The following is a 25496-nucleotide window of genomic DNA, read 5'->3' on the forward strand; positions in this document are numbered from 1 at the left end:
CAGTACTTAACCAAGGGAGTCTGCCTCTTCTTCTATCAGCCACTAAATGAAGTTTCTGTTTCCCAGACTCTCTGGCCATAGGATTGTAGGCTGGCACTCCCCAGATCTATGTCTAAAATCCATATATGAGAGAGTACATGCCATGTTTCTCTTTTTGTGACTGGGTTACCTCACTCAGGATGGTTTCTTCTAGTGTCATCCATTTGCCTGCGAATCTCATGATTCCATTATTTTTTTCTGCTGAATAGTACTCCATTGTGTAGATGTACCACATTTTCTCTATCCACTCTTCAGGTTGAGGGACATCTAGGTTGCTTCCAAGTTCTGGCTATTACAAATAAAGCTGCTATGAACATAGTGGAACAGACATCTTTGTTGTATGAATGGGCATCTTTTGGATATATGCCTAAGAGTGGAGTTGCTGGGTCTTGTGGTAGGTTTATTCCCATTTTTCTGAGGAATCTCCATACTGATTTCCAAAGTGGCTGAACCAGTTGGCACTCCCACCAGCAATGGAGGAGTGTCCCCCTTTCACCACATCCTCTCCAGCATAAATTGTCATTGGTGTTTTTGATTTTAGCCATTCTGACAGGAGTGAGATGGTATCTCAGAGTTGTTTTGATTTGCATTTCCCGGATGGCTAAGGATGTTGAGCACTTTCTCAAGTGCCTCTCAGCCATTTTAGACTCCTCTATTGAAAACTCTCTATTTAGTTCTGCAGCCCGCTTTTTAATTGGGTCCTTTGGTGTTTTGGAGACTTGCTTCTTGAGTTCTTTGTAAATTTTGGAGATCAACCCTCTGTCAGATGTGGGATTAGTGAATATTTTTCCCATTCTGTGGGCTGCCTTTTGTCTTGCTGACTGTGTCCTTTGCCTTACAGAAGCTTCTCAGTTTCAGTAGGTCCCATTTATTAATTGTTGATCTCACTGTCTGTGCTACTGGTGTTATGTTCAGGAAGCTGTCTCCTGTACCAATTCGTTCAAGGGTACCATCCACTTTCTCTTCTAAGAGGTTCAGTGTGGCTGGATTTATGTTGAGGTCTTTGATCCATTTGGACTTAAGTTTTGTGCATGGCGATAAACATGGATCGATCTGCATTCTTCTACATGCCAGTCTCCAGTTATGCCAGCACCATTTGTTGAAGATGCTTTCTTTATTCCATTGTATATTTTTAGCTTCTTTGTCAAAGATCAGATGTTCGTACGTGTGTGGGTTAATATCCGGGTTTTCAATTCGATTCCATTGGTCTACCTATCTATTTTTGTGCCAATACCAAGCTGTTTTCAGGACTATAGCTCTATAATAGAGCTTGAGGTCAGGGATGGTGATGCCTCCGGACGTTGCCTTGTTGAACAGGGTTGTTTTGGCTATCCTGGGTCTTTTGTTTTTCCATACATAATTGATTATTGTTCTTTCAAGGTCTGTGAAGGATTGTGCTGGGATTTTAATGGGGATTGCATTGAATCTGTAGATTGCTTTTGGCAGGATTACTATTTTTACTACATTGATCCTACCTATCCAAGAGCATGGGAGATCTTTCCATTTTCTGAGGGCTTCTTTAATTTCTTTCTTTAAAGATTCAAAGTTCTTACGATACAGTGTCGCACCTGCTGTGCGGCCTGCATCTGAGAATGTAGCGAGGTGGTGGGGATAGATGACACAGAGACCTGTCAGTTGCTTTAAGAAAACTTTATGCTTCCCAAGTCAGCTTAGGAGGAGATCCCAAGTCCGCTTAGGAGAGAGAAGTCTCAGGAGAAGTCTCCCCAAGAAAAAGGAGCTTCCCTTTTTAAGGACTTCTGCCATTCATCTACATACCATTCTTTCCAGCCTTCTCACCCTCCTGGCTGGTGGTTTAATCTCTGGCCCAAGAATGGGGGAGACACCACAGGGGGGACAGGAAGAGGCATCTAGCCGTAGGGGGTGTGAAAGGCATGGTATTTCAGTGAGCAAGCCCTTATCTGAGCCCTATCAAGAGCTTTATAGCACTGAATTGTTTTCAGTAAACATTGTCACAGCTGCCTGCTCCCAGGCCAAAGGGGAAGTGGGTTTCTGCTCAAGGTCTGGTGTCCCCACAATTCACCCCTTTTTATTTTTAAATGAGGCACTCCTGTCTTAGGTCAAGTAGGGTCATCCTCCCTGGCCCGTCTTTGGGGGACCTTGAACCCCTGTCTTAGGTGGGAGTGGGTCTTCCCCACAGGTTGCCCGTCTAAAAGAGCGCCCCAACCTTAAAATCATTTGTAATAAGGCTTTATGGCTATCGGGATTGCCATGGGCTAAGGCACTTTGAACTCAGCATGAAGCCAGAATGCCTACTGCAACTGTTAGCATACCTAGGACCCCCACTGACATAGCGCCTCTCTGTCACCTGCCCATCCCCAATCTGGGCCTTAGCATTCTACCACCAGCCTTTCTTTTGCTACAAGGGTAATTTATAGTTACAATTTGACGGTCAAAACAGTGATAAAGTTTACAATCATTTTAAGATCTACTTAGGAAAGCATTAGAGAGTGCACTTTCACAGATACATTAGGTACAATCATTGATGTTACACATGTAGCATTATAAAAAATATGAACATGAGGCTTGTTGCACTATTTACAGAGTACCAATTTGTTCCTGTGGTGATGTAGTCTGTAGATTTAATGTCAGTAGTATCAGCCGAACATGCAACCCGAGTCAAAGTCTTTTTGTCGCACCAGGACAAACCACATTTCTCCAGAATAACACACTGGCATAGGTATGATCCCACAAACAGGAACTACCAAGTCTGATATTTCAAGTGACCATGTCCTGTTCAAATACTGAAAAGAGGCTTTTGCCACTCATCACAGTCCATACCAATGTCCAAATGTTTTAAATGGGTCTTTTTCCCCCAAAGGGAAAAGCTGGCAAAATGAATTCTGTTGTTTTAAGGTGTATCAAAGGCTAGCTGCTAATCTTCCAGTTTTGTTGGCTTTGGGATGAAAACTCACGGGTCCAGGAGGTTGATGTAGCAAGCCTGATGAGACACTGGAAATCTCAGAACTGACTGTTTTATTTCTTTCTCGGGCTGTAGATTTGATGACATCAAGGGTCAGGAACACCGACTTAGGAGATCTCGAACTGGCTTGAGCAGGCTCCCATGGTCTCAGGTCCAGTTTTCTCTGCTCCATGCATCTCACCAAATGTTGTTACAGCTACTGAAGCTTTGTTCTTTTCCTGTAAGAAAACACAAACATGCCCTCGACCCCAAATTAGGGTCTACTCTACTGTCTAGTGTATGGATGTTTCCATTTGACCTGAGCAATAGTTGTTTAACTTCCATTGCGTCAGAATCTGTCTGAAGCAGATTCCTCACTGGCATTTACATTTTAAAAATTTTTAAATGAGTTGTGGATTATTTAATGAATCATGTGGGGACTGGGGACATTACTCCCCCTTTTATTTTTAAATTTTGTTTGAACTGTTGAAGTTGGACCATCACAGTAGAAGGATTTGTCTACCCTCCATAGTCAACTATCTAGGTGAATTGGGATCACTATTTAAAGTATTAGTAGATGTCCTTTAAAAGGGACATAACCATTAAGTACCTGTGAGAATCATTTAAGGATTGTAAACTATACTATGTCCCAAATAGTCCCTTTTTTTAAACTGTAGCTCTCACTAGCTGACAAGGCCTCATTTGCATCTGAACTGACAAGGCCTAATTTGCATCTACAAAGACACTTTGGGGGTGGGGGCCTGCCAAAGCAGCAGGACAGTTCCCTGAAAAAAACCTCTCTCTCTCTCTCTCTCTCTCTCTCTCTCTCTCTCCTGACTGGCTCTGAGGGCTTAAGTTGAATTTTTTGTTAAAATATTAACCGACTGAGTGGATGTTTCTTTTGGCTATATCTAAATCGATTTAGGTAGTTTTTAACTGTTTGAAGGGATTTAAGTATCCCTTTAATCATATCCAAGGCAGTTGGAACAGTTGTTTTTGTCAACATTTACGCATTTACATTTCACACTTTATACATACTGACATGGCCACGTCCATACACGCAGACCATGCATACATATCTCTCCTTTTGCCTAGGTTATGATTAGTTTGTTGAGACTGAAACTTCATTAACAGAACAACTCCAGTCGATCTTTAAAATAAGACAAAAGGTTGAAAAAGTCCCTGTATGTCCTCATCATTTCTTTATTAGAGAAGTTTTGAGCTACACTCAGGGGCCATACCCAATCCCTTGTAATTCTGTAGATTCTAAGTGGAAAGGCTAGGCTTTTTGCCAAAATTTTTAGAGATGACTCACAAAATTCAATAACCTACCCCATATAAATGTAACCAAACATTTTTATTTTATATACCTTTGTCTTTTCTTTACTGAATACTAATACCTCATTTATTAACTGTTACCAGTTAATTTACCCATCTTTAATCTATCTTCCCATTGAGGATGATTTTACTAATCCACCACTCCAACTGAGGGCAACTTCTTAGGTTTCGCTTTTCTTTTTTTGACCTTTGTTAAGCAAAGGCCTAGACATTTAATTTGGTACCTCTAGCTTGGTACCCCCTTTTTAATACATACTTATAGCCTTGCTTGTTGGCTATCCTTTTAGATCTCTGAGTTTTCCTTTACTTTTCTGACCTTAGTGGATCGGGTGAAAGACTGGCCTTATTTATTAACTTCACCATTTTTTTTAAATTTATCTATCTTTAATCCATCCTCCCATTGAGGATGATTTTCTAATCCACCCTCCAACTGAGGAGCAACGTCTTAGGTTTACGCTTTTCTTTTTGACCTTTGTTAGGCAAGGCCTGAGACATTTAATTTGGTACCCCTAGCTTGGTACCCCTTTTTAATACATCCTTATAGCCTTACTTGTTGGCCAGTCTTTTAAATCTCTCAGTTTTCCTTTACTTTCCTGACCTCAGTGGATCAGCTGAAAGACTGGAGATTTTTTATTTTATTTCTTATTTTCCCTCCTTTTTTTTGGACTGGGTTTCTCTCTATCCTTTTGGAGGCTGTCCTGGAACTCGCTCTATATACAAGGATGGCCTCCATCCTACCTACCTCTGTCTCTCGAGTGTTGGGATTAAAGGCATATGCCACTAACACCCGACTCTAAAGATCATAGCGAACATCCTTCCAATCTGGGACATTTAAGCCTCCCCCAGTAATGAACCATGGACTGGCACATTCAATCCATTTTAAAAAGCCTTCCAAGGTTTTAGGCTTTACTGTAGTCCCATGTCCTTTAAGTAACTTTTTAACTTGATACTGTAATTCAAGCTTCCCAGAACTATTCCCCATGGTTTCTTTTCTTTTTTCCCCAATCTGTCCCTGGCCAGAAAAAGAGACAAACCCGCTCACTTACCTTGCTTTCACAATCTAGGTGGGATCCTCCAATTGTCGCACCTGCTGTGCGGCCTGCATCCGAGAATGTAGCAAAGTGGTCGGGATAGATGACACAGAGACCGGTCCGTTGCTTTAAGAATAACTTTAGGTTTCCCAAGTCAGCTTAGGAGGAGACTCCAAGTCCGCTTAGGAGAGAGAAGTCTCTCCAGAAAAAAAGAGCTTCCCTTTTTAAGGACTTCTGTCATCCATCTACATACAATTCTTTCCAGACTTCTCACCCTCCTGGATGGTGGTTTAATCTCTGGCCCCAGAATTGGGGAGACACAGCAGGGGGCGACAGGAATAAGCATCTAGCCATAGGGGGTGTCAAAGTCATGGTATTTCAGTGAGCAAGCCCTTATCTGAGCCCTATCAAGAGCTTTATAGCACTGAATTGTTTTCAGTAAACATCACAGCTGCCTGCTCCCAGGCCAAAGGGGAAGTGGGTTTCTGCTCAAGGTCTGGTGTCCCCACAAGCACGGGGTCTCAGGCCTTTCATATGCCAGGAAATATGTGGAATGGCAGTTTTGGGGAGGGAGAGCACTGCCTTCTGGGATCCTGTACTTGTTTGCTTTCACTAAGTTGATTCGGTTACTGGGGAATCAGTGAGGTTGTTGGCCCCAAGCACATCCCAACAGGGTTTCTTTGGAGGAACCTGTCTGGATGAGACTGAGCAGAGCACATGATCACGGATTTAGACCAAAGCAGAAAGCAAACATGAATGTGTGCTTCCAAGAGACGAGGAAGAGGAAGGAAGACAGTTTCTCTCTCCATGCCTAGTGTGTGGGGACTGGACTTTTGACTCAGTTGGCCAAAGCAGTTGGGGCTCCTGCAGAGGACCAGTTCCATGAGTTCAGCTGTCAGCATATGAGGGAGACTTCTCAAATTCTCTAACTGGAGATCCAGAGCAATGAAGTCCTCCTCTTGTCTCTCCTGCTGTATCCATTTCTGTAAAACAAACACTATAAAATGAATAAAAAAATTAGACAACCATTTTGTGGATCTGTGGTGTCTCTGTTGGAAGAAGCCTGTATTATTTCACCCAGTACTGCTCAGGTTGTGCGAGTTTGGTTAGCATCTTCATGGCTGCACATTTCACACAAAGCCTCACTACTCTTCCTTGCCACCTGGTTTCGGGTAGTAGATGCCAATGGTGAGGAAGACAATTGCATCTGTCAGAGTCTTTTTGTAGTCTAGTCTTTGCTAAAGACTTTATGCATTTTGAAAAAGGAGAAAGCCATTGATTTATTGAGAATCCATAATTTCCCCACCTGAACTGTGGGTCCGTTTTGAGATATTGGTAAAATAATTCTTCCATCCCCACCACTGTTAAAATGAATTCTCACAGGGAGTCAGGCTCAAAGGCAGGGCCTTTGCTGCCCCTAACTTGTCCTCCTCTGCCTGACTCTTTCGGTTCTCCTTTGACAGCTCTTTCCAAAATAAACTGGTATCACAGATTAAGTTGTTAATCCCAACCAAGCTCCATGATGATTTAAGTACCAAAGACTGAAGCCAGCATTTCCTTGTGTGTGTGTGTGTGTGTGTGTGTGTGTGTGTGTGTGTGTGTGTGTGTGTGTGTGTGTGTTGTAGCCCTGCTACGGTCAAATCATACCCACTCTGCAGACAGAATTTGTTTTCTTTTGCTATATTTATAGCTTGCATTATGGGATACTGATATTATTATATCTAACACTTCTAGTTACACCAATGTCAGGAAATCAGATAGTTTGTTTCTTAAAAGGGGAAAAAGAAATCATAACATTATTGCTTTGTGATAGAAAATTCCCAGCTGACATTGACTGACACTCTCAACATGATTGATCTTGAGTAGGAGACTGCTCACAAACAGGATATGAGGCCCTCTTTCTAGAGGAAAGAACTTCCAGGCATTCAATTAATAGTTTAAGAAGGAACTTTCTCCTCTGCTTCGCTCTGTGCGTTCCTCACCTTGAATCTCTATCAGTCTCTGTCTGTCAGTCTGTCTGTCTGTCAGTCTGTCTGTCTCTTTTTTTCCTCTTGTTCATGTCACTCGCTGTGTTTCACTCTGATCCTTTCTTCTGCTGTGTACATCACTGTCACACACAGTGTGCCTGTGTTTCTGTCTGTGTGTCAGCCTGACTGTCTGTTTGTCTGTTTCTCTAGCTCTGACGCAGAGCATCTCTCATTCAATCTATTTATGTACCTCCACCAATGCTGTGCTTGTTTGTTTAGAATGAAGATAACTGTCTTCATGTCTGTTACCTTGTCACAATCTCATCTCTCCATTAGTGGTTATGTTTGTCACTCTCTCCCTCAATCTATGTCTGTCTCATAATGTACCTCACTCTATCTCTCTCTCTCTCTTCTCCTCTCTACTCTCTCTTTTCCTTCTATTTCTCTCTTGCTCACTCTTTCTCTGTCTCTTCATATCTCTCTGTATGTTTGTGTTATTTTGTGTGTGTGTGTGTGTGTGTTGTGTGTGTGTGCAAATCCTGCAGTGTCTCTCTAACTCTGTCCACCTTAACTATCTCTTCTACATGTGTATTTGTTCTGTAAGTTTCTGCCACATGGCAAGTGATTTTCTCTGTGATGTGGACCCTCGTGTAGTTCCAGAAGTGAGCCTCATCTTATGGGGCCATGAATGCTTTGTCTCCAATAAGTCACCAAGAGAAACACCTACCCAAATTAAAACCACCACCAATGTCATTTCTGACATGAGTATCTCTGTGATAAGAGCCAATGCTTTCTGCCTCTGTGGATGCCAGTTTCCACAGGAGAGGCTGTTCCAACTCTCCAGAAGCAAGATGAGGTCCACAAGTTAGAGCACTTTTCTGACAAATGAGGGGCCTTGCAGTGATAGCCTAGCTTACTTTCAATTGACACTCTTGAGGAAGGGTAACCTGCAACAGAGAAGAGTCTCAGGTGGTACTAGTTATCCACCTTTAATAGGGGCTGTACTGATGAAGCAACTTTTCAGGGCTCATATCCAGTTGATTGATTTATCCTGTATGGAGGGTGGGAGAAGCATCAGGGGCAGATTTTCAGTAGACCTGAGGTGGAAAGCAATGTGTGGAGGTAGTTCTCTTTCCTCCTGGCTTAGTGAGTCCCTCCAGGAATCATGAACTGGAGAGGTCTAGGGAGCATTTTACTGATCACATTTGAAGAAGAGGCATCAGAACACCTTTCCTTCAGTAACTACGTGAACATATTCTGATATACAAGAGAAAACTCTCTCGTTTTAAAGGTCCAGCAGAGTAAGAATGGGAGCTCAAAATTTGCAGAGGAGAGAAAACACCCATTAAAATATGAAATGTGAAATGCTTGTTGTTCAGTGTTGCTGTTACCCCACTCATGATTGTTGTCTTCTAAATCCATCCATTTGACTGCAAATTCACAATGTCATTATCTTCTGCCCTGTGTCGTATCCCATTGTTTAAATGCACCACATTTTCCTTATCCAGTTTTCAGGGGAGGGTCAGCTAGTTTGGTTTCAGTTTCTGGCCATTACAAAAAGTACTTCTGTGAGCATAGTTGATAGGTCGAATGTCCATATGGTATGATTGCGTATCCTTTGGTTATATGCACAAGAGTGGTTATGCTGTGCTTTGTTGCAGTTTGATAACCAACATTTTGAGAAATGGCCACCCATATTTCCACAGTGGCTTACAAGTTTGAACCAGCAAAGGAACAGTGATCCCCTTACAGTATATCGTCTCCAGCATAAATTGTCATTAATGGTTTTGATCTTAGCCATTCTGACCAATAAATGATGACATCTTAGATGAGGTTTGATTTTCATTTCCCTGGAGGCTATGGATATGGAGCAGACCCTCCTTTGCCTTTTGGACACTAGAGACTGTACTGTTCAGAATTCTCTGTTTAGCTCTGTGTCCCATGTTCTCACACATAAGTAGATATTCGACATAAAGTAGAGGATAGTCAGCCTACAGTTGACAACTTCAGAGAGTCCAAAAACAAGAAGAGCCCTACTAGGAAAATGCATGGATTCTACCATACCCCCAAAATGGAAACAGACAAGGTCTCCTGTGTATATTTGGAAGACACGTGCAGGAAGAGGTTGTTAGAATGCAGAAGGTAGAAGGAGAGCACGAGGGTCTGGGTCGGTCAAGTTGGTGGAGGCCGCAGGGGAACTGAACAAGGAAAGGGAAACTTCGATGGAGAGACCATTTTTTGGGTTAGCCGGAAATCTGGCTCTAAGGAAATTCCCAGGAATGCACAAGCCTGAGCCGTGCTTAAACTCTGAGCCACAGTGGAAAGGGCACCTTAGCGGCACTTGCCATGCAATCACGTTGATGACTACCTTAGGTGTCATCATAGAACGTTCATCCATTAACCCACAGAGGAAGGTGAAGAGATCCACAGCTAAGTACTGGCCCAACTCGCGGACCACAGTCTTGCAGCAGGAGGTGTGATAGCATGAGCAGAGTGGCCAGGTCCCTGGGTCAGAAACAGCTGAGCCCAGCAAGAATCAAGTGGGAGGTCCCTGAGTCCATAATGACACCCCACAAACCTGCATAACACTGAACTGGTCCCTAGGAATGTGTATGACCTTTGTTTGGTTTGGGCAGTTGTTGGGTCCACCACACGGGGAACCAGGATTTATCCCTACTGCATGAAATGTCTCTTGGGCACCCATTCCCTGTGGAGACATACCTCGCTCACCCTACAATCATGGGGGAGGGTCTTTGGTCTGCTTCCAGTGATGTCACAGAATTTGTTGAATTCCCATGTGGGAACGCCCCTTTCAGAGGGGTGGATTGGGGGTTGGGTGGGTAGAATGTGTGCATTGCTGTGGGATAGAGAGTGACCCGGGATCGGTATGTCAAGTAACATTATTTTAAACTTCTACAAATGATAAAATGATCATAGTTTGGAGAAAAATACCAAACAAACAAAATATGAGATATGGACACCCAGAATCTACTCAGTCCCTGTGACTGAATGAGTAGAATTTCGGAACTTCATGTAACACAAGAAGTAAACTCCACTTATTATGGTGACTCTTGTTCCCTGATCTGACTTTCTCTGGAATAAACTAACATCCAAACATGGAGAGCATAGCTTCAGTTGTGGTATGTAGATCCAATCCAACTGGAACGTTGGAGTTACAGCAACACATGGATCTAATCCTGACCTGGAGGCAGGAAGACAAACACACCCTTAATCCAGACCTTGATGGGTAAACAGGCCACACCCTCTGGTGGGAGACTATAAAGGGGTATGGAGAGAGGAAGGTCTTCCTTTTTGCCAGCTGGCCCTTGCCTTGCAGCAAGTCCCTCCCTTCACTGGCAATAGCGACTACTTCTCCTGACATCCAGAATATCCTGAAGACCAGCAGACTGGTCCAACTTTCTGGACTGAGTAAGTACTGAGGTCTTGAACTTTCTCTTCATAACTAGATACTGTGAGGCTATCAGGCCTACAGCCCTAAGTCATTCTAAGGAATCCCCTTTCTTCATATGGTCAGAGTTTCTTTCTATCTGTTCTGTTTCTCCAGTGAACCCTGGTACAAACTTTTTTCTATATGAGAGCATTAATTGCTCCAAACCATCCAAGAGTTGAGTAAAGTTGTCAAAAGTAGTTACCAGTTGACCCAAGATTCAATCTAGGAAAGGAAACAGCGTAGTGGTGAGATTGCAGCTCTCCCAAGAAGCTCAATCTCACCTCTCTGAATCTAACATTGAAATCTGGATAGAGAATTTCAGAGAGACCCAAGTCTCCAGCCCCAAAGAGTTGGGGATACAGAGGAAAGCAGAAAACAAAATTCTAAAAATGTGTCTGTGATGATACATAGTTTACCATTTCACAAGTCACTGGTGATCAAAAGAGCAAAGCAAGCATACTGCTTAGCCAGTGAAGCCAGGCAGACACGTTTCCCCTGAGGACTCGTGGGACAAAAAGCAGGTGGATATCTGTGTGTTCAAGTCTACCCAGGGCCACACTAGATTGAACCAGCTTAACAGAGTAACAGAGCTCATGCCCTTGATCCCAGCAATAGAGTGGAATAAACGATAAGAGCGGTGTTTTCAGTAATCAGGCTCAAGAAGATCTCCAGTTAGGCTGAGGAGAGGTAGCGGTGTGATGCTTGGGGAGAGCACGTGGAGCCTGAGGTAGAGGCAAGATCTAGTGGCTTGGCTGCTTTGCTTGCCTGACCTTCAGATTGAAGTTGAGCCCCAATATCAGTGTCTGGTCTTTTATCTTTTTGTGTTACAGTTATCTGTAATTGGTAGCTCCAGGTTGAAGAAGAAAACGCCCTACCTATTCATTTTGGAGCCAGGTTAACTGAAAAAGTGCCACAAGCCGATATGTCAGGGGACCTGGCAGCCGTGAGCTGGGGCTACACAGAAGTCAGTTTCCAGAAATTCACCTACATTTGGACCATCGGCAACTTCTGTTCTATCCTGCGGGAAATGAGGGAAGCCATTGAAAGCCCAACCTTCTCCTCAGGAGCCAGGGACAAAAACAGATGGAGTTTGAAAATACACCCGAACGGGATGGATGAAGAAAGCAAAGGCTACTTGTCAGTTTACCTAACGTTGCTCAGCTGCCCAAGGAGACCAGTGTGGGCAAAGTTCCAGTTTTGGATCATCGACTCCGAAGGAGAGAAAACACAAGGCATGAAGAGCCCAAGATTCTTCAGGTTCCAGCAAAATCAGCAGTGGGGATTCAGAAAGTTCATCCCTCGACATTCCCTCTTGGCCCAGGAGCCTTGGCTGCTCGAAGACAATGAACTCAGCCTGAGATGCAAGGTGACTGTGGCCCAAGACTCCTTAGGCTTCTCTGACGAGACCACGATGCCAGGGATCCAGGTTCCAAGGTGCACTCTGGCAGATGAGCTAGGAGAGCTGTGGGAGAATTCCTTCTTCACAGACTGCTGCCTGGTGGTAGCTGGCCAGGAATTCCGGGCTCACAAGGCCATCTTAGCAGCTCGCTCTCCAGTTTTCAGAGCCATGTTTGAACATGACATGCAGGAGAGCAGAACAAACCGCATTGAGATCCACGACATGGAGCCTCAATGCTTCAGAGCAATGATGGCCTTCCTTTACACCGGGAAGGCACCGGATCTCCACAGCATGGCAGATGTACTGCTTGCAGCTGCCGACAAGTACGGCCTGGAGCGTTTGAAGGTCATGTGTGAGGACGCCCTCTGCAAGGACCTCTCCGTGGAGACTGCTGCCCACACTCTGGTCATGGCTGACCTCCACAGTGCAGGGCAGCTGAAAACCCAGGTGCTGGATTTCATAACAGCTCATGCTTCTGAAGTCTCTGAGACTTCAAGCTGGAAGACAATGGTGGGCTCATATCCCCACTTGCTGGCTGAAGCATACAGCTCCCTGGCTTCTGCTCACTGCTCATTACTGGAGCCCCCTCCCAAACGCCTCAAGCAATCTTAGGATCCTGTCAGCTCTGACCTACAGGTGTATTCTATACGCGGCAGCAGGCATTCTTTCCAAGGACACCTGGGCAGACTACCGGACGCTGTAGCATTTTCAGAGAACCTGTGGAAAGACAGCATGGGGGCTCAGGCCTTTCATTCGCCAGGAAATATGTGGAATGGCAGTTTTGGGGAGGGAGAGCACTGCCTTCTGGGACCCTGTACTGGTTTGCTTTCACTACATTGAGTCGGATACTGGGGAATCAGTGAGGTTGTTGGCCCCAAGCACATCCCAACAGGGTTTCTTTGGAGGAACCTGTCTGGATGAGACTGAGCAGAGCACATGATCACGGATTTAGACCAAAGCAGAAAGCAAACATGAATATGCACTTCCAAGAGATGAGGAAGAGGAAGGAAGACAGTTTCTCTCTCCATGCCTAGTGTGTGGGGACTGGACTTTTGACTCAGTTGGCCAAAGCAGTTGGGGCTCCTGCAGAAGACCAGTTCCATGAGTTCAGCTGTCAGCATATGAGGGATACTTCTCATAATTCTCTAACTGGAGATCCAGAGCAATGAAGTCCTCCTCTTGTCTCTCCTGCTGTATCCATTTCTGTAAAACAAACACTATAAAATGAATAAAAAATTTAGGCAACCATTTTGTGGATCTGTGGTGTCTCTGTTGGAAGAAGCCTGTATTATTTCACCCAGTCCTGCTCAGGTTGTGCGAGTTTGGTTAGCATCTTCACGGCTGCACATTTCACACAAAGCCTCACTACTCTTCCTTGCCACCCTGTTTCGGGTAGTAGATGCTAATGGTGAGGAAGACAATGGCATCTGTCAGAGTCTTTTTGTAGTCTAGTCTTTGCTAAAGACTTTATGCATTTTGAAAAAGGAGAAAGCCATTGATTTATTGAGAATCCATAATTTCCCCACCTGAACTGTGGGTCCGTGTTGAGATATTGGTAAAATAATTCTTCCATCCCCACCACTGTTAGAATGAATTCTCACAGGGGGTCAGGCTCCAAGGCAGGGCCTTTGCTGCCCCTAACTTGTCCTCTGTCCCGCGCTACCGTCTCGCCAGCAAGAACGACGCAGGACACTGGGATCCTTCTGCAGTAAAGCTTTAATGCATCTTGAGAGATAGATGATCAGCTTCTGAGAGGGAGACCCCAAGCTAAGAAACCCAGCCCCTTATATAAGCCTAGGAGCTCCGAGTGAGACGTGTAGAGCCGGGATTGGTGGTTTGCACATCACCCCAGATGACGTCAGGTGAGGCACAGCTTAAACGGTAAACTCCAACTGACAGCAGATGTCAGCGCCATCTTCTAATGGCGATAGCGATAGCGAGGGCGGCTCCTCACATCTCCCCTATTCATTTATTTTTGAAGCCATAGGACACCCACAACTTTGGAGTGGAGATAGAGGTCAAATCCCCATGTGCAAATTTGGAACATGTACAAAGCTCCTCTCCAGGGTCTTATCCCCAGAGGGAGCCCTGACCAGTCCCGATGTCGTTTTTCTGGGGGAAGGAGATCATGACATAGAACCTTCATGCAAGATGACTTATCTCCCAGGAGAAAGTCGTTATACCGCAGACCTCTCCTGTGCAGTGCTTAGCCTTGCAACTCCTTGGGCTGCTGAAGCCTACCCACTCTATCCCGTGCAATGAGACTAGCCTCGTGGGGTGCAAGAGCCGGGAGGCCAGCGACCTATTGCTTTAACATGGTTAACCAAATGTCAGGGAGGCTCCGTGTTCTAAGGCAGCAAGTGCTTGTGCCACCATCACTTTGTCTCTTTTGTTTGGGCTCTGAGCTTACACACCATCCAAAGCATCAACACTATTCCACAGCAGAGAACTAGGCTAAATGATCCCACCCCCACCCATTCCTTAAAATAAGAAAATGCAGATGAAATCCAGGAGGAGAGGCCTTCCATCAGAGAAAGATCCAGACGCGTCGAATTCACTTGCAGGATCGCCACTCTCAACTCACGGAGTGTCTGCTCAAACTCAAAAGTCCAATTCTGTAATAAATGTTGAGACAGAGCTTTTGACAGGTTAGCTGCTCTTGTAAAATTCTCATATTGTACTGAAGTGACACAAAGGCCAGGCAACTTTTGTTCACATCCCAATTGGGCCATCTGCCACAATATATCCAATTGTTCCTGAACCAAATTAATCTGTTGGTTTACCAACATCAGGCCTCCTTGTATCTGAGAATTGGCAGTGGCCTGTTTATCTAGGACCATGGTCACAGTGGCCTGATAGTTCATTAATGGTTTGAGTTGTCTGCACAGTGGCGGAAAGTGCAAGGGCCGAGGCGGTAACCGAAGCAGTAACCGCGGCGGCAGCTATCAGGCCCACAATAATAGCAGAGATCCCAAAAATCTCGCTTTTCCCTAAACAAACTCAAACTACTTGGCACCTCAACAGGAACTGGAACAAATCGAGGCATGCGCATTACCAAAGCAAAAGGGTGCTTAATAGCATCCCAGCATAATGCATAAAAACAATTCTAAGCAGAGCAATTTATTTCTTTCTGATTCTTACCTAAGGTATCATTACTCACAACCCAAATAAAGGGCAGCCAAACACAAATTGGAGCAGCTGAATAATTAGTTCTCTTAAAAGGGGTATACTTAACATTGGAGGAGGACCAATCAGATGATCCAGAGCTCTGTCCCTCACTCAGACTGTTGCCTAATGCCCCTTTCCAATCAAAAGTAATCTGTCCCTTCTCACTATATCCTCCAGCAATCATTGCCATAGGAGAAAGATCAGTACAGCTTCCATTAATTCAAAAGGATTAGCATTAGATCTTTCTGGATCCATATGAATAAAATTATCCTTTAATGAAGAAATCACAGTAAAGCACAAGCTTCCTACCAATGACAAGGTTCTCTCATCCTGAAAACTCTGTATCTGAGGATCTAAAGGCAAAAAGGCAAGCCCCAACTCTCTATTAGTTGTGAAAAATCTAGGGAACTCCTGGGCATTATGCATCACTGGCATCGGTAGGGGAAGGTAGACATGATGGCCCACCGTAACTCTCCCATCATACTAGGAACCATCATCCCGAGTAGGAGAGTCTTCATCACCCACTTGGCCTCCATCCTTCTTATTCTGGAGTTGTGAAGGAGCTCTTCGAGTGAGTCTTTCAGGGATCCACAGGGGGTTTTCTTCCTCCTGTGGAAAAACACCACAGCTCCCCTGGATCTTATAAGAATAGGATCCGGGCCTTTCCAGAGATCAGTCAAGCACATCTTTCCATTTTACAAATTCTTTTGGCCTATCAGGCTCTAAACTGTGGCGATCGGCCGCAGTGTGGCCTTGGGCATCAGAGTTCAAGAAATTAAGGGTAAAAGTGCCATGGACACAGCAACTCTTGGTACCGAGGGTAGAACATCCTCAATACTCCCCTTTTGTTTAATCAGATATGATTTGAGTGTACGATGGGCACGTTCCACAATGCCCTGTCCTTGAGGGTTATAAGGTAGGCCAGTTAGATGGGTAACATCCATTTGCCGACAAAACTGTCGGAATTTTTGAGAGGTATATGCTGGTCCATTGTCTGTTTTTAAAATTCTGGGTTTTCCCCAAGCACTCCAGGCCTCAAGGCAATGTTGAATCACATATGAGGCCTTTTCCCCTGTTAGGGGTGTGGCAAACATTACGCCAGAACAGGTGTCAACAGAAACATGAACATATTGAAGCCTTCCAAAAGAGGGAATATGAGTAACATCCATCTGCCACATCTGCAATGGTCTAATGCCACGTGGGTTTATTCCCACGTGGGGAGCAGGTAAGAATTCGCAGCAATTCTGGCATTGAGTAACAATTTCCCTAGCCTCTTTCCTGGATAGAGCAAAACGACGGCGCAAGGTCTCAGCCGTCACATGAAAGCGCTGATGGAATTCTTTTGCTGCTTGTGCATGGGTAGACAAGGCAGCGGCCACCAGCTTTGTAGCCTTGTCCGCTAAGTCATTCCCTAAGGACATGGGACCTGGGAGTCCAGAATGTGCTCGGACATGGGTAATGAAAACAGGAAATCTCCTATTTAACAAGGCAGCTTGTATCTTCTGAAAGATGTTAGCAACTCTGCTGGAGGATCTTATTATTCCAGCTATCTCAAGGAGATTAACTGCATTAACCACATAAGAGGAATCTGATACAATATTGAGGGGTCCTGGAAAAGCCTCAAGAACCTCCAGTACTATCAGACATTCTACAACTTGAGGTGAAGTTTCATTATATTGTTTAGATATAACCCTATCCTTGACCACATAAGCTCCCATACCAGTTTTCGATCCATCAGTGTACACCACAGTCCCATCTGGGAGTGGGTCTTTAGCTGTCACTTGTGGAAACACTATAGCCTGGTTTAGGGCAAACTGTAAAATTGGATGCTTTGGAAAATGATTATCAATTTGTCCTGAAAAGGAAGTAACTAAAACTGCCCAATCACTAGATGTGGCTGCCAAGGTCTGAACTTGTGCAGCAGTATAAGGCACAATCAAGGAATCAGGATCCCTGCCAAAATGCGTAACAGCTGCTTTTATTCCGCTGAAGCGTGAGCTGTGCAACAGCATCAGGGTACCAGTCAATAATCTTAGCAGGGGAAGCATTTGGATGAATCCAAAGTAATGGTCCATGTTGCCACAGGACTGCAGTTGGCAATTGAGCTGTCTTAAAAACACACAGATTAAAAGGTAGTGACTCCTCAATACGTTGTAATTGTGCTTCCTGTAAGGCCTCTTCCACCATCTGTAAGGCTCGGTGGGCGGCAGGGGTAAATTTTCTGGGTGAGGAGATATGAGGCTCACCCTCCAGGAGATCGAAGAGGGGTTTTAGATCAGCAGATGGAATTTTTAAAAAGGGCCTCAACCAATTTATATCTCCCAGAAGTTTCTGAAAATCATTTAATGTTTGTAAGTGGTCTTTGCGAATTTCTATTTTCTGAGGAACTATATTTTTGGGAGTAATCATTGAGCCCAAAAAGAGCCCTGTATCTGCAATTTGAACCTTTTCTGAGGCAATCTCTAATCCCCACTGTTTTAATTCAGCCACCAGCATGGGAAAAGCCTTTTGTAAAACATCTAACTCTTTGTGACAAATAAGAATATCGTCCATATAATGGATCATGATTAAAGATGTAAATTGCTTCCTAATTGGCTCCAAAGCCTCCTGCACATACAGCTGACATATTGTTGGGCTATTGGCCATGCCTTGCGGCAGTACCTTCCACTGAAATCTCTTGTCTGGTTCCATATGATTAAGAGAAGGGATAGTGAAGGCAAACCTTGGTCTATCCCGTGGGTAAAGTGGAATAGAGAAGAAACAATCCTTAATATCTATAATAATAAGCTTCCAATCTTGAGGAAGTGCAGAAAGCAAAGGAAGGCCTCTTTGAACAGGGCCAAAAAGATGCATCTGATTGTTAATGGCCCGCAGGTCATGGAGTAATCTCCACTTCCCAGATTTCTTCTTAATAACAAAAATTGGTGTATTCCATGGGGAGGTAGAAGGCTCTAGATGCCCCAGCCGTTCCTGTTCTTGCACTAATCTTGTGACAGCCTCTAATTTTTCAGAGGATAGAGGCCATTGAGAGACCCATAACGGCTCCTCTGTTTTCCATGGTATGGGTCGTGAAGCCTCAACGGCCCCTAAATAAAACCCAGTCCTTTTCTACCCCGATTTCCATGTTGTGTAATGGGTTTTATTCTGCCTTGTTCTTGCCTACCCAAGCCTCTACCCTTTGTATACCCCATCTTTGCCATAATGGCTGATGCCTGGGGGAGTATTCATTAGTTAGGGTCATGCCCATGGCTTGTAACACATCCCGTCCCCATAAATTTACAGGGAGTGGCAACACATAGGGGGTAAAACATCCCTGTTTGCCCTCAGCATTCCGCCAGGTTAAGGCTGAGGCACTGATGGCAGGAGAGGACTGGTATCCAAGACCTTGTAGAGAATGAGATGAAACAACAGTGGGCCAAGACTTCGGCCACCAATGGAGTGAAATAATGCTTTTGTCTGCTCCCGTATCCATTATCCCTTCAAATTCTTTTCCATTAATTAACAATTTTATTGTAGGTCTCTCATTTAGGGGTATAGCCAGATAGGCTGAATCACTTCCAGAAGATCCCATAGCCCTTTTTTGTAAAGTGTAGGTTTCTCCATCCCCGAGGGAGGGCAGCAACACCAGTTGTGCAATTCTATCTCCCTGCTTTATAGAAAATACACCCCGAGGGCTAGAACAGAGAACTTGAATCTCCTCTTTATGATACGGGTCAACAATCCCAGGATATATAATGAGTCCCTGTAAAGTTAAGGAGCCACGGCCCAGAATAAGCCCAATGGTGGCAGGGGGCAAAGGTCCAGGGGAATGGACTGGGACCGGTTGAACATTCATTTGGGGCATGAGTAAGAAGTCGGAGGCGGCACGCAAGTCCATTCCGGAGGTTCCTCGGAAGCCTCTACTTCCTCTTGATTGCTTTTCTGAAATCGGTTCCCATATTTCTGAGGGCCCTGGGACCATGGGCCCCGTGACCCGTTTTTTGATTGGGGTACCTTGGGTTCTTCAATAGGGGGCAGAAGCCTCCCTTTCATATCCCGGACTGACCTGCATTCACTAGCCCTATGATAACCTTTACCACAACGATGGCAAAGCTTCAGTTCTCTTGTTCTTTCAGGGGCTTGACAATCTTTCTTAAGGTGCCCCATTCTCCCACAATTAAAACAAGCTTTTCGACTAGATAAATCTCTATGCCTGTGCGTTTGTAAAATGGCGGCAGCTAGTCCTGCATTGGTTAGGGGTCCCCCAGCTCCCTGCACACTCTGAGCCAATCTTGTAAACCTTTGCTTTTGCGAGGGCGATAGCCGCTCGACATTCCTGGGTTGCTTGTTCATAGACAAGTTGCTCAATCAGGGGCATAGCTTGTTCTGAATCACCAAAGATGCGACTGGCGGCCTCGGTCATTCTGGCCACAAAGTCTGAAAATGGCTCTTGGGGTCCTTGGACAATCTTTGTAAGGTGTCCACTGGATTCTCCCCTTTTTGTGAGGGCCTTCCATGCTTTAATAGCGGCGGCCGACACCTGACCATAGACGCCCCAGATGTAGTTGGTTTGATTAAGGGCATGTTGACCCTGACCTGTCAGCATTTCAAATGTCCACTGCCTCTGATTCTCATCTTCAGCTGTGGCATTAACTCTAGCTTGTGCCTGGGCTGCATCATACCAGAGAGCCTTCCATTCCATGTATTGTCCCATGTTGGGAAGCACTGCTTTCACTGTCGTCTGCCAGTCAGTGGGAGTCATGGCAAAATTAGCAAGCCTTTCCACCTGTATTGTGGTAAAGTTAGCATTGACCCCATAATTACGAACGGATTCGGCCAATTCTTTGATTTGATTGTAATCTACAGGGGTATGTACTCTTCCGCCTTCCACATTCTCGAATACTGGAAAAGCCATTTGTATTTTTCTCCGTTCCTCTAAAGGTAAAAGGAGTCAGTACCAGTATTCAGCCGAAGCTCATACTGGCGGAGGCGCTGAGGGCGTGAGCCCGCCGGATTTATAGGTGGTGGCCTCACATTCATTTTGTTTTCAGTGGCCGGTGTCTATCAGGGTGATATCTTTCTTCCTCATACCGTGCCACCTCCTCCTCTAGACCACCTTCTTCGCTAGAATCCAGAGTGTCAGAATCAGAATTATCTAGCTCCAAGGCTTCTAGCTCTACTGTAGGGTATAGCCTAGATTCTGGCTTTTTCTTTTTCTTAGATTTGTTAGGGGGTGAATGATCACTCCCTTCTTTCTCTCCCCTTTCTTAACTTCTTGGGGAGGGCCTTTTTCTTAGACATGTCTTTCCTTTTGCGAGCTCCCATTCTCTCACTCCGTTCAGTTTCTGACATGCTATCCTGAACTTCCTCTAAGGTTCCCTGACTTTCTACTATAGCAGGGTGACAGGCCTCATCCTCCAAGCAGTTTTTAACTAGCTTCCAAATGGCTTTGGTACCTAAGTGGAGATCTCCTTCTGCATGCTTCCTGTCTAGTTCTTTACCTAGCTTGTTCCATGAGGCCACAGTGAGGGACCCGGAACAAGCATACCATGGTGCCACTCTATCTACCTCCTTCACAAAATTTTGAAGTGTTCGTGGTGCAATTTTGAGATCTCTTTGTTTTAGCACAGTCTGTAGGGCAGTAACCACTGACTGTGACAACCCCATCGCGCTAGCGGCTTATCTAAAAAACGGCGCTCGACTTTACCAGACTGACAGCACCGTTCTGTCAGTACCAGCCACGATGAAGAGAAGGACAAACAGGACTAGCACCAAAGCCTCCACTGACCCGTCCCACGGTGATGACAAACTAAGGCCAAAGTCGAGAAAAGGGGTGTTCAGGATAAAGCATACCTCTCTGAACTTACGTCCCTGCAGTTCTGAATCCGCCCCGTCTTCCGAGGGGTCTCCGCGGCGCCGGCGATGTTGAAGAGTTCCCGGGTTTCGGCACCAGATGTCCCGCGCTACCGTCTCGCCAGCAAGAACGACGCAGGACACTCGGATCCTTCTGCAGTAAAGCTTTAATACATCTTGAGAGATAGATGATCAGCTTCTGAGAGGAGACCCCAAGCTAAGAAACCCAGCCCCTTATATAAGCCTAGGAGCTCCGAGTGAGACGTGTAGAGCCGGGATTGGTGGTTTGCTCATCACCCCAGATGACGCAGGTGAGGCACAGCTTAAACGGTAAACTCCAACTGACAGCAGATGTCAGCGCCATCTTCTAATGGCGATAGCGATAGTGAGGCGGCTCCTCACAGTCTTCCTCTGCCTGACTCTTTCGGTTCTCCTTTGACAGCTCTTCCAGAATAAACTGTTATCACAGATTAAGTAGTTAATCCCAACCAAGCTCCCTGATGATTTAAGTACCTTAGACTGAAGACAGCATTTCCCTGTGTGTGTGTGTGTGTGTGTGTGTGTGTGTGTGTGTGTGTGTGTGTGTGTTTTGTAGCCCTGCTACGGTCAAATCATACCCACTCTGCAGACTAATTTATTTTCTTTTGCTATATTTATAGCTTGCATTATGAGATACTAATATTATTATATCTAACACTTCTAGTTACACCAATGTCAGGAAATCAGATAGTTTGTTTCTTAAAAGGTGAAAAAGAAATCATAACATTATTGCTTTGTGATAGATAATTCCCAGCTGACATTGACTGACACTCTTAACATGATTGATCTTGAGTAGGAGACTGCTCACAAACAGGATATGAGGCCCTCTTTCTAGAGGAAAGAACTTGCAGGCATTCAATTAATAGTTTAAGAAGGAACTTTCTCCTCTGCTTCGCTCTGTGCATTCCTCAACTTGAATCTCTATCAGTCTCTGTCTGTCAGTCTGTCTGTCTCTCTGTCTGTCTGTCTCTTTTTTTCCTCTTGTTCGTGTCACTCGTTTTGTTTCACTCTGATTCTTTCTTCTGCTGTGTACATCACTGTCACACACAGTGTGCCTGTGTTTCTGTCTGTGTGTCAGCCTGACTGTCTGTTTTTCTGTTTCTCTAGTCTGACGCAGAGCATCTCGCATTCAATCTATTTATTAACCTCCACCAATGCTGTGCTTGTTTGTTTAGAATGAAGATAACTCTCTTCATGTCTGTTACCTTGTCACAATCTCATCTCTCCATTAGTGGTTATGTTTGTCACTCTCTCCCTCAATCTATGTCTGTTTCATAATGTATATCACTGTCTCTCTCTCTCTCTCTCTCTATCTCTCTTCCTTCTATTTCTCTCTTGCTAACTCTATCTCTTCGTATCTATCTCTGTATGTTTGTGTTATTTTGTGTGTTTGTGTGTGTGTGTGTTGTGTGTGTGTGTGTAAATCCTGCAGTGTCTTTCTTTAACTCTGTCCACCTTAACTATCTCTTCTACATGTGTATTTGTTCTGTAAGTTTCTGCCACATGGCAAGTGATTTTCTTTGTGATGTGGACCCTCGTGTAGTTCCAGAAGTGAGCCTCATCTTATGGGGCCATGAATGCTTTGTCTCCAATAAGTCACCAAGAGAAACTCCTACCCAAATTAAAACCACCACCAATGTCATTTTTGACATGAGTATCTCTGTGATAAGAGCCAATGCTTTATGCCTCTGTGGAATCCAGTTTCCACAGGAGAGGCTGTTCTAACTCTCCAGAAGCAAGATGAGGTCCACAAGTTAGAGCACTTTTCTGACAAATGAGGAGTCTTGCAGTGATAGCCTAGCTTACTTTCAATTGACACTCTTGAGGAAGGGTAACCGGCAACAGAGAAGAGTCTCAGGTGGTACTAGTTATATACCTTTAATAGGGGCTGTACTGATGAAGCACCTTTTCAGGTCTCACATCCAGTTGATTGATTTATCCTTTATGGAGGGTGGGAGAAGCATCGGGGCAGATTTTCAGTAGACCTGAGGTGGAAAGCCATGTGTGGAGGTAGTTCTCTTTCCTCCTGGCTTAGTGAGTCCCTCCAGGAATCATGAACTGGAGAGGTCTAGGGAGCATTTTACTGATCACATTTGAAGAAGAGGCATCAGAACACCTTTCCTTCAGTATCTACGGAACATATTCTGATATACTAGAGAAATCGCTCTCGTTTTAAAGGTCCAGCAGAGTAAGAATGGGAGCTCAAAATTTGCAGAGGAGAGAAAACACCCATTAAAATATGAAATGTGAAATGCTTGTTGTTCAGTGTTGCTGTTACCCCACTCATGATTGTTGTCTTCTAAATCCATCCATTTGACTACAAGTTCACAATGTCATTATCTTCCGCCCTGAGTCGTATCCCATTGTTTAAATACACCACATTTTCCTTATCCAGTTTTCAGGGGAGGGTCAGCTAGTTTGGTTTCATTTTCTGGCCATTACAAAATGTACTTGTGTGAGCATAGTTGATAGGTCGAATGTCCATATGGTATGATTGGGTATCCTTTGGTTATATGCACAAGAGTGGTTATGCTGTGCTTTGTTGCAGCTTGATAACCAACATTTTGAGAAATGTCCTCCCATATTTCCACAGGGGCTTACAAGTTGGAACCAGCAAAGGAACAGTGGTCCCCATACAGTATATCCTCTCCAGCATAAACTGTCATTAATGGTTTTGATCTTAGCCAATTCTGACCAATAAATGATGACATCTTAGATGAGGATTGATTTTCATTTCCCTGGAGGCTATGGATATGGAGCAGACCCTCCTTTGCCTTTTGGACACTAGAGACTGTACTCTTCAGAATTCTCTGTTTCCTCTGTGTCCCATGTTCTCACACATAAGTAGATATTTGACATAAAGTAGAGGATAGTCAGCTTACAGTTAACAACTTCAGAGAGTCCAAAAAACAAGAAGAGCCCTACTAGGAAAATGCATGGATTCTACCCTAACCCCAAAATGGAAACAGACAAGGTCTCCTGTGTATATTTGGAAGACACGTGCAGGAAGAGGTTGTTAGAATGCAGAAGCTAGAAGGAGAGCACGAGGGTCTGTGTCGTTCAAGTTGGTGGAGGCCGCAGGGGAACTGAACAAGGAAAGGGAAACTTCGATGGAGAGACCAATTTTTGGGTTAGTCGGAAATCTGGCTCTAAGGAAATTCCCAGGAATGCACAAGCCTGAGCCGTGCTTAAACTCTGAGCCACAGTGGAAAGGGCACCTTATCGGCACTTGCCATGCAATCCCGTTGATGACTACCTTAGGTGTCATCATAGAACGTTCATCCATTAACCCACAGAGGAAGGTCAAGAGATCCACAGCTAAGTACTGGCCCAACTCGCGGACCACAGTCTTGCAGCAGGAGGTGTGATAGCATGAGCAGAGTGGCCAGGTCCCTGGGACAGAAACAGCTGAGCCCAGCAAGAATCAAGTGGGAGGTCCCTGAGTCCATAATGACACCCCACACAACTGCATAACACTGAACTGGACCCTAGGAATGTGTATGACCTTTGTTTTGTTTGGGCAATTGTTGGGTTCACCACACTGGGAACCAGGATTTATCCCTACTGCATTAAATGTCTCTTGGGCACCCATTCCCTGTGGAGACATACCTCGCTCACCCTACAATCATGGGGGAGGGTCTTTGGTCTGCTTCCAGTGATATCACAGAATTTGTTGAATTCCCATGTGGGAACGCCCCTTTCAGAGTGGGTGGGTAGAATGTGTGCATTGCTGTGGGATAGAGAGTGACCCGGGATCGGTATGTCAAGTAACATTATTTTAAACTTCTACAAATGAGAAAATGATCATAGTTTGGGAAAATTACAAAAAAAAACAAAATACGAGATATGGACACACAGAATTGCTGTAGAGAGGAGCAAAATGAGTTAACTCTAAGTTCTCTACTGAGTTCCAAGCATATTGTTTTGAGCATCATAACCAATGCTGCTCTGGGATTTTCACTGATACAGTGCCTGTTGACATACTCACATTCTTTTGAGTAACTCTAAAACTCGCATTGGTCTGCCAAACTAGACATAGGTGGAAATTATTCTTCGATGACAAGTAGGTATACTGTCTGGGATAAATAGAACTTTGTTTGTGTTTGCCGAAAAATGTTACATGGAGTGTATTTAAGGATTTACTTTTTGTTCTTTTCATTAGTAAAATACTTTCTAATACGCACATTGGTTAGATTATATGTGATTTTGGTTTATATCTCCAAATGTAATAAATTTGAAGTTCCTTTAAATACTGTGTAAATAGCATTTTTTATGGTTATTGTATTGCTAACATGACCAAAATATGTATTAG

General features: G+C 44.5%; 1 protein-coding gene across 1 annotated transcript; it reads left to right on the forward strand.

Moving 5' to 3' along the window:
- Nucleotides 1–10610: 10610 nt before the first annotated feature.
- LOC121137985 (speckle-type POZ protein-like) lies at nt 10611–13391 on the forward strand. The gene is made up of 2 exons (XM_040740841.1): nt 10611–10724; nt 11577–13391. Exon 2 carries the CDS (start codon nt 11669–11671, stop codon nt 12755–12757), a length of 1089 nt encoding a protein of 362 aa, XP_040596775.1. The 5' UTR covers nt 10611–10724; nt 11577–11668; the 3' UTR covers nt 12758–13391.
- The last annotated feature ends 12105 nt before the right edge of the window (nt 13392–25496 follow it).

Source organism: Mesocricetus auratus, unplaced genomic scaffold, assembly GCF_017639785.1.
Source record: "Mesocricetus auratus isolate SY011 unplaced genomic scaffold, BCM_Maur_2.0 contig_5064_pilon_obj, whole genome shotgun sequence".
NCBI lineage: Eukaryota > Metazoa > Chordata > Mammalia > Rodentia > Cricetidae > Mesocricetus > Mesocricetus auratus.

Coding starts and splice junctions, on each gene's coding strand:
- LOC121137985 (XM_040740841.1), top strand. CDS start 11,669: ATGTCAGGGGACCTGGCAGCCGTGAGCTGGGGCTACACAGAAGTCAGT.